Genomic DNA, 9,972 nt, shown 5'->3' on the forward strand with positions numbered 1-9,972 from the left:
GGCAGTATAAACATTGGCTAAATTCTCTACACATCTCTCTTGCAGACAGTCTTGAGAAAGAATCTGGGATGGGAGAGGTCAGTGATTGCCAGGTGATTTGCCAAAGGCTACTGAATAATATAGCTGGAACTAAAGATTTTTCAGTCTCAGCTCCGTCTCCCTGTAGGACAGCTAGGAGCAAAGGCTTGCATGCAGATGTGAAGGTGATACTTCATAGAATTGGAAGCTGACAGACTTTATAAATAGAGACAATAAAAGGCAAGTGATATGAAAATGAAAAACAACTTCTGGACATGAAATATACATACAAGAGAATGCTTATACTGGGCTTTGTGATGAAAAGCCTTCCTTTTGGGGTACGGACCATTTAAAAATAGGGGTTTTCTCAGCATTGCCACTAGCAGAGAGTTATTAAAGGCTTTTTTAATGTGATAAAGGATGGTCAAACATGGATAGTGTATCGTGTTGATCTGTCCTGTGGTAAAAATGACACTGCTGCAACTTGCTTTTACAAAGATCTGGCAACTAGCTATTGCACGTTAACCGTATCTAGTCCTTCCAGTTTTCTGTATCTCAAAGTGCTTTATAAGAAGAGGAAAGAATCAGAGTACATGAGGGAACTGAGGTAGAGAGAAAGCAAATAATATGTCTCGTATCAGATAATTCCCTTCAACATTTCATCATGATCATGTGACATGAGTGATCTTGGTGCAGAAACTTGCCTTTTTGCATGTACGCCATCCAGCTGATCTCCGTATCGGCTATTGCCTTTTAGCAAGATCAAGTAGTGTTCACTTGAGTGTACAGTGTGAAAACGAGAGCATAGCCTAGCTTGTGTGACACTGCCCTCAAAACTTAGAATATGATCATTCAGGCTTCCTGTTTTCAAACGTGAACATTATTTGTGTTTTTTTTTTTTTTTAAATAAACTTATTTTTTTAAAACACATTTAAAAATACCACTTCAGAGTAACCCGTCTTGTGGGTCTTCTGCCAGTGTTTGAAGAAACATCTGCTGTTTTGTATTACTACTTCAAATTCACGTTAGCTGGAGAACTCAAGGATTTACTTTGAAAGATAACATGACAGTAGGGTCAAATCATCTTTTAAGAGAATGGATTTCTTAGAAAAATTGTTTAAAACAGGTTTTGTTTGATCCTTGGGCACTTCATCCTTTACAGTATCTTACATGAAGTTAATGAATCCCCATTTGACGTTCTTTTATCTAACCAAAGAGAAGGTGCTCATTAGTTTATGATACAGATTTAATGAGAAAGAAGAAGAAAAATACTCAAAAGAGGGAAAAATGCCAAAGAGATTGCTGAAGTCTGAAGCCTCACCAATCCTATTTTAAAATGGAAATGCAAATTATTTTTTTAAAAAATCCTTTGCAAATGGTAGCTCAGTGAAATCCTGGGTGAGGCAGAGGGCGTTGTGGCAGGGTATGAGATCCAAACTCTTTTTTTCCCAAGATACTGCTTAATTGTCTGATTCACCTTTTTGATCATAGGAGATTACCTGTTGCCTCTCAGATTACTTGTTGGCTTTCATACAGTGTTTCCACTGTGGTTTTGCCTTTGTTATTTCTTATCCATACAAACTTCTTCAAAGTTCTCTGAAAAGATGTTACAATACAAAACTGGGGATACTGGCACCAATAAGCTGTGCACACAAATGAATCTGATGTTTTGTTCTTTTTAAGCTCTACTTAGCTCCCAAGCCGGTGGAGGAAGGGTGGGGCATAGGTTTTGGAGCTGTGTCAGGAGTCAGGGATGTTGTGCAGTGAGGGGTGACTGCTCTTCCTCAAGCTAAAATGCCTAGTATTCCCCCCGCCCTCCTTTTTTTTTTTTAACAGTGGTCACCAGGCACCAAATGCTACAAAAAGTAATAAATTATGAAAACCAAAAAGAGAATTTAGGAGGTTTTGAAATTTGTCAGGTTTTCTGGTTTGTTTTTCCCAATCCTCAGCTCTCCCCATTTTTATTTGTATGTTACGGACAATGTAATTCTTAAGCTTTTAAAGTTGGGTTAGCTGTATAGGTTGTTTTGCCTATATAATTTTCACTGAGAGAACAGGATCTGCCATTTAAAGCCTTTGCATTCCCATTAGCCCTGGGAGTTTACTTTGAGAAAGAGTTTCTTTTGCTGCTGCTTCTGGTCACAGAAATCACCAGTATGAGATGTTTGTTTGGTCCTATGAAAACACGTAAGACTTTTCTCCAGAAATCTGACTTGAGCCCAAATACCTAGTTCATATGACATCTTGAAATTTTTGTGGTGTTTCCTTCCTTAAGTTTTCCGCAAGGGCATTGCAGGTCGTGACAGTATGTACGTAGAGGTATGTCACATTACTGCTCTTGGGCAAAGAATTACCATTTCCAGCAAAAATGTGGTTAACTGACACACCCTGATGATTCATGCTAAAGGTGGAAGCTTGAAAGAGGCTGATAAACTTAACAGGGCACAGAATAAATCATGTCAAAACTCTCCATGATAATCCAGCAAATTAAGGCAAACGTTTCTTTGAAAAGGCCCCTCATTGCATAAGATCTGTTTGTAAATTACAGATTTGCTACAGCAGAGACAGTTGAAGAGGAGTATTGGTTCCCCAAAATGGCCAAGCCTTAAGGACACCATCCAAAACCTGGAAGTTTCTTTTTTAAAGAACTGAACTGCTAGAATTTGTGATTGCAAAAGAAGAACATCTTTTTTTTTTCAGCAAGTCAGCTTTTAAAATGCTTTCATTTTCAATACTTTGTTCTCTGTTTCAGTCCTGACTCCTATAGATGGGCCGGTGTTCATTTGGGTTTAAGAGCTCTATGTGTATTGAAGAGCTCTGAGTAGTGAAGTACAGACTCCCCTAGCAGCAGGTTCTGCAGTCCCTAATGACTTTTGAAGATGTGGGGGTGTCAAATTGATATTTTGGAAAATCACAGCAACATTTTGGAGGAATCTGAGCAGCACAGAGTGGCATTTGTCAGTGGCAGAGATAACCACATGAATAGACGTCTGAGTTGACTGAAAACAAAATCAGGATTAGTTTGATGACTTTGCAGGCTAGTCTGTACTAAAGAGATTTCATTTAGAAAGATCCAGCAGGTTTTAGAGGCAGCTTTTGTGTGGGAATTTAGGAAGAGGGTTTAGTAAAAAAATTTTGCTATAATGTATGCAGACAGTAAGATACCAGATGGAAAGTAATTTGCAGCCAGAAAGAGCTGTACTGATCATTTGGGGGTCACGCAGGTTATAAACAAATATAAGATGAGCTGTCCTATGTAAGTAGTAGTACAAGAAATGTAGCAAATATTAATTGTAAAAACTCATTGTAAATTACAGAAAAAAAATCTTTGTAAAAATCAGAAATTTTGAGCATCTATTAAAGCATAGTTTCTTCTGTATAAGTCATTTTCTGACTGCATCAGGTGGTTTCATGAAGTGAGTATCCCCTATACCTATAGGTTTTGGCTTTCTTTAGGAAAACAAATTCCTGGGTAGATTGCTAGACCTTGGCTAAGGTGTATAGAGGAGGAGCACTAGCATGAAGTTTGTTCATCCTCTGTCAGTTGGTAAAAATTCTCGGACCTGTTTCTAATTCAATAGGAAAAGGTTTTTTGTTTGTGTTAGCTACTTGGTGCCTTTCACTGGCAATTCCTCACCTAGAGTCTAAGGCTGTACTCGGATGCCTATTGCTATATCGTTGACTCCTGAGTTTAATAAAGGTTGGTAACCATCAGCAAGGACTGCAGTGTCTGAGATAAAGATGCCATTCAAAATTATGTTCTCTGCAGAATTAGCAGCTTGTCGGCTTTTTCACCGCTAGAGCATGAGAAACTGATGGGTGGGCTGCCCACATGAAGTGCTATTACAAAAATATTGTGCATTTTAAACGGAATCATAGAATCACAGAATGGTTAGGGTTGGAAGGGACCTTAAAGATCATCTAGTTCCAACCCCCCTGCCATGGGCAGGGACACCTTCCACTAGACCAGGTTGCTCAAAGCCTCATCCAGCCTGGCCTTGAACACTTCCAGGGATGGGGCATCCACAGCTTCTCTGGGCAACCTGTTCCAGCGCCTCACCACCCTCTCCATGAAGAACTTCTTCCTGATATCCAATCTAAACCTCCCCACTTTCAATTTAAACCCATTACCCCTTGTCCTGTCACTACAGGCGCTTGTAAAAAGTCCCCCCCAGCTTCCTTGTCGGCCCTCTTCAGGTACTGAGTAGTCATACTCTAGGATCCTGAAAGGGTAGATGAAATTCAGATAAATTCAACCTTTGAAGCAGAGGTTCCTGACCTGACATAACCTATTAAGTCTCTGTGGTTTTTTAAATCAAAATATGGAAATGCCTTTTTCCTAGACTTGTTTAAAACTGTAGCTGTGACTTTTTAGTTGAAAAACCCTTTACAGAATTGTTATTTAACATGCTGTATTTTAACATGTTTCCAGAGAGAGAATACTCCTTGGATTATAAAGCACTTCAGGCGCAATGGCAGATCCCATCCGCTGGGCCCGATACCGTTGGCAGAGACTGATATCTTCGGAGGGCGGAGAACGTAGCAACAATTCAAGTAACAAGGGCTGTCAATCATCAAAAACTACTGGCAAACATAGGATAGTGATACCCTGTTTGGGACATTTTAAAGAAGAGTATGAAAAAGTATCAAAACTGTACATGAACAACAAAATACGGACCACTAAATATACTTTGTTGAATTTTTTACCACGGAATTTATTTGAACAGTTTCACAGGTAATGAACTCCTTTTGGTTGTGGTAATTCTTCTGAAGTGGAATCCTTTTATTTAAATGTGTGTATGACTATATAGATGGTTATTCATAAAATACTCTTCCTCCTGACCTGCCTATCACTTCTGAAAAGATCTGTTTTATTTGGCCAGAGTCTCTTAAGTATCACCAGTGTTGGGCTAATCCTTTTCTCCATAGTTCATGTAATTTCCACTCATTCTGTTCTTCAGATTATGGAAATGTTCCTTACTCTTGGAGCACTGCCACACAGCAATCTGCAGTAGGATTTTCAGCTCATTTCCTGCACATGTATTTCTCCCTTTCCCTCATGTCTTTCTCTGGTGCCAATTTTTCTTTCATTCCCTTTCTGCTTGGAGGACTGCTGATTTGTAAAGTTATGCAGGGCGGTTGTAGGATGGCTCCTTTTAAAAACGTGTCATCTCCCCCTGGAGGTGACAAAATTAAGTTTAAAAGACCTGGAAATTTGAGAGGGTGCAAGTTCACCAAAGCCTCGCTAGAAGACATATGCCTGGAGGACAGGTTTGAAAATACAGGAAAATTCTTGGTTTCTCTACCATCTGATCATGCATATTAAGCAACTGTGCATCTAAGTAATCTGTTGACTGCAGAGTGAAAACAGTTCTTAAGAAGTTCTTATCTTGCACGTGGGCTGAAGAAAAGATAAATTACTGCTAACTGAAGAGTCTATATAGCATGGAGTGGGGGAATAAGGATGACTGCTAGCACAGCTAATTCCTATGTTTTTTCTTTGTTTCAGAGTTGCCAATTTGTATTTCCTTTTTCTAGTTATCCTAAATTGGGTTCCTCTGGTGGAAGCCTTCCAGAAAGAAATTACAATGCTACCTCTAGTAGCGGTTCTGACAATTATTGCAGTGAAAGATGGTCTGGAGGATTACTCAAAGTACAAAATGGATAAACAGATAAACAATTTACTAACCAAAGTGTATAGCAGGTAAGAGACAACAGTGTTTCGGGTTTATTGTTATTACTTGATTATGAGTATATGGGAAGAAGTTGGTGATAAAACTTTTGGTTTACTTGTTGTATACTCATTGAATGATTTAAGTTGGAAGGGGTCTCTGGGGGTCATCTAGTCCAACCCACTGCTCAAAGCAGGTCTGATTAGATCAGGTTGCTCAGGAATGATCACCAGTTTTGTTAAATGGATATCAAATTAGTGTAAAATTTGCTTAAAAATAATTTTTTAGTTGAGGCAAGAGTGTTCATGAATGAGTTTTTACTGTATTAACCAAGGTATTTGGACTAGTTAAGCATTGTTGTACATAGCATTTGTTTTGAAAAGTATATTTTTAATTCCTCTAAGATCGCTGTAATAATCATGGACATTCAATGGTTGGTAATTTATCACTATATTGGTAAAGCTTCTTAGTGGTATCAGGATGTACTCATCATGTAATAACATTTTCCCCAGCAGGATGAGATCATTTTCTGTTGGAGTGCATCACACAGTTTGGTACAAATGTTCGCATCTGTTCAGCAGTGCAGGGTTTGCAGTATTACAGACCGTAGGTGCAGGTCAGGAGTGAAACGTGCAAGTAGTGAGAGGTTTGCTGGCAGGCAAATAGTAGTAAAAAGGCAGGAAAGCAAACCAATCATATTCTAAGTTAACTGGCAAACCACTTTTTATCATAGAATGGTTTGGGTTGGAAGGGACCTTAAGGGTCATCTAGTTCCAACCCCCCTGCCATGGGCAGGGACACCCTCCACTAGACTTCTAGTGCACATCAGTGCTGCCCACACACTTGTTTTTCTTCTCTACTGTCATAAAAGGATATTATGAGAATAATTCAAAGCCTGTGAAATACAAAGTTAGTGGAAGTGTAGTAGACCCTTTTGCTTTCTTGTGTGCTCTGTGGTTGTGCAGGGAAACAAGTACTTTGTGGTGACTATCGCAAATAGCACCTGTAGGAGAGGATTGATTGGCACTTAGACACTTCAGTGAAAAGGGGATGCTTTAAATATGTTTTGGCACTACAGCAGCTACTCTGTGCTGCTGCTTGGACCTTACTGAATTTGTTAAAGACACACCTTTCCTAGTGTAGGCAATACACTGAAGAGTAGGATGTTATTTAAATAGCCATGAGTCACAGAGTATGAAGGCAGTTCTGTTTGAGCATCTGTTAAAATTGTGGAGTTCATATTGTCTCAGTAGAGCTGTGGTGAGGTGATTATGATGGAAAAAATCCATTTATTCCCCCACTGATCTACTACTAAAGACAGTTAAACTTTTTGTCTGGCCTTGTGCTGAACTGGATAAAGAGTATGGTCATGATCCGTCTGCTGCATCAGCGGCAGGTCTGATAACTTTGCTGACTGATGCATTTTTCTTCTTCGCCCTCTTCTGCAGACCTCTCACGTATTTCTGTTTCATTCTAAGCCTTGCATGTAGATGCATTACAATCACTGTTCTTTACAAATGAATGTTTATGCAAATCATTGTGTGTATTTGAAATCCAGATAGAATTTCATATCTAGCTTTTCTGAATGGAGTTGAGATGCAGAAAGAATAATCCTTTCTACAAGATTCTTCCTTACCTTTAGATTTCCTTTCCTCTCCCAAACTCCAGCCTGGCAAACAGAAGGTGCGTCTTGTCCAGGTTCATCAAGTAAAAAGTAGCACCATATACTTTCAGTCCCACATTTATTAACTAGGTAGTGATTTAAATATTTGCCATCTCCTGAGGGCTAATTTCGACACTGGAAGCACAGACAAATAGGTTTTCATAGTTCTTTGTGAAATACATGGTAGGTAGAAAAAATACAGGGATGTGAGTACCAGTGTTTTTCTCCTTTTTAAATCTCTAGTAAATAATTACTTCAAGGGTAAATCAAAGGGTTGCTTTGTGACAAAATCTTTAATTTCCAAGTATTTCTGTAGTTTTGCAAATTCCAATTCACTTTGAAAAATTCTTGAAGAAGTCAGTGGCAGAAATTGGCAACTTTTCATCTGGTATTTTTATCTTACTGTAGATTGGTGTTGCCATTGCTTTTGCTTATGAGCTTATTTTGTCTTGCTTACCTTTCCATTTCCATCCTTTCTCCAACTCTTCTAGATACAGGCTGGCCATGGAAGTAACTTACTCACACCTCTCTTCTGAGTTCTCAAATTTTTTCCATCCTGTTTGGAGGGTGAGGGAAAAGGGGGCTGTTTTGGAGTGACCATTCTGCTGCTCCAGCTGGTGTTGTACCCTTACTGGACTCACTTGGCCTTTATAGCAGGGTAAATTGACCTACACAAAAAGTTATGCTGATGCAGTTTTCAATACCTGAAGGATAGTTCTAAACAAACAAACAAACAGAACCAAAAAAAAAACCCACCACCCCACAAAAAAGCATTTCACTAGTTTTCAGCTTGCTCCATGTCCTCAATATATATTTACTTTGTCAGCATCTTTGCAGCTGTCAAAGCTTAAGTCATACTCTCAGCAACTGAAAGTCACGTCCTGTTTCAGCAAATCTTCCTTCCCTTCTCCTGTTAAACTCTAATATTAGGCTGGGTTTTTTTGTTAATTTACTTGAGAAATTTGTCCTTCAACTATTTTCTTTTGTTTATTTATTTATTTATTTATTTTCAACTAGATATACTGGTATGAAAAGTTAATTCCTGCAGTGTTTTTTGAATTTATCCATCTTGTGATAGACATGGCTTTAATTAAGTTCTACATGCTTTCCACCGTTTCAGTTTTCCATCTGTGTAGAAAACTACTGTTGAGCATCTGAATGAGAAGAGAGAAGCCTCATATTGCTTTAAGTTTATGTCAGCCTTTGTTGCTTCCCGGTTTTGCTTTGTTTGCACTTTGAAAGCAATATAACCACCTCCACCTTATCTTCACTGGAGAAATTGTCATCAGTACACTGATCAATTGTGTGGGCTTTGTGCCTTCTGTTTGTAGACACACGTTTCCAAAAGGGTGCTGTCGGATAATGCAGGTCTGAAAGGTATGGATGCAAGGCTTGATACAGGGAATATTTTTCTGATGTTTTCTTTGTCAATACAAGTGTCTATTTCAGTATTTATCAGAAGCATTTTACATAGCTAGCACTTTGATTAAAGCCAGTCAGTAAGTGCCAGTCTATACGCAATGGCTTTGTTGGGAATCTTGTTAGCTTATGCCTGCACTTTGGAAGCTGGGTGCACTTCCCGTGTCCCCAGTGTGAGTGCGCTTCTTGGCCAGCTTAGCATGAGATCCAGGGAAGGAAGACAGCTCTAGCACAGCCTGCACTGTACCCCAATCCAGATCACTGAGAAATGAAGACTGTGGAGAGTACATGCTCCTCTCTTTAAACATAGCTCTGGGGTTAGTTTGTGCAAGGCAGAAAAGCTGCAGTCACTGAGGGCAGGAATAGTTTGTGCAAAAACATCCTGCATCCAGGCCTGTGCAGCATTTGGAACGGCAACCGTAGGCGTGTGTCATCACCCGTATTGCAGTAGCCTACTACTGTGTGCCTCTGGCTAGCTCATCAAGCACTCCCTGTTGCTTGTTACCCTGCATCCTATTCACCACTTCAAACCTGATGGTGTTTGCAATAAGATGCTGTGATTACGTAAAGAAGATTCTTCATCTCAGCTGAGGACAGAAGAGCAGCTATAAATGGAAAGTTGAAAACAGTTCAAACTTGTATATGTCATGCCTGGATATTTCATATAAATAAAGAATTTCAACTCAATGCTGATATGCCTGAATGTTCTTTGCTTAATGGTGGATGTTTATCATCTTGGGAGAGGGACATTTTTGAAAAACCCTATCAAAAGGGAAAAAGATTTGCTATTCTTGGTTGCATAATTGCAAGAAAAAGTCATTACCCAGAGACAAATCCTGAAAACATTGTTTGCTTTCTTGGAATGATGAAAATACAGGAAGCAAGTGGGCTGAATTGTAAATAGAGCTAAAATAATTCTGGGAGGGTATTTGGAATGTAATTCCCAGAAAAACAGGGATTGGACCGCAGTATATTCACCTTGAGCTAATAGACTATCTCATCAGACCATTTTTAATGACTTGGCAACGTAAGTTAACTATTAGAGTAATTTTCTAGTTACAGTGTGTTTCTCTGAGCTTTCTGTTTATGCATTTGTAAAAAATTACTTTTTTTCTATGTATTTCAGGAAGGAAAAGAAATACATAGATGAATGCTGGAAAAACGTCAGCGTTGGGGACTTCATCCGTCTTTCACGTAATG

General features: G+C 39.1%; 1 protein-coding gene across 1 annotated transcript in view; it reads left to right on the plus strand.

Annotated features, from left to right (window-relative positions):
* Positions 1 to 4,490: 4,490 nt before the first annotated feature.
* The window catches only part of LOC104510430 (probable phospholipid-transporting ATPase VD), a gene marked incomplete at its 3' end in the record, with an annotated part of 16,612 nt that continues 11,130 nt past the window's right edge, over positions 4,491 to 9,972 (plus strand). Inside the window, 4 exon segments of the mRNA XM_010152675.1 lie at positions 4,491 to 4,753; positions 5,528 to 5,722; positions 9,899 to 9,970; position 9,972. The exon segment at position 9,972 is cut by the window's right edge and continues 117 nt beyond it. Coding sequence (XP_010150977.1) covers positions 4,491 to 4,753; positions 5,528 to 5,722; positions 9,899 to 9,970; position 9,972 — 531 coding nt within the window.

The sequence above is a fragment of the Eurypyga helias genome, unplaced genomic scaffold (genome assembly GCF_000690775.1).
Source record: "Eurypyga helias isolate BGI_N326 unplaced genomic scaffold, ASM69077v1 scaffold9795, whole genome shotgun sequence".
NCBI classification, from domain to species: Eukaryota; Metazoa; Chordata; class Aves; order Eurypygiformes; family Eurypygidae; genus Eurypyga; species Eurypyga helias.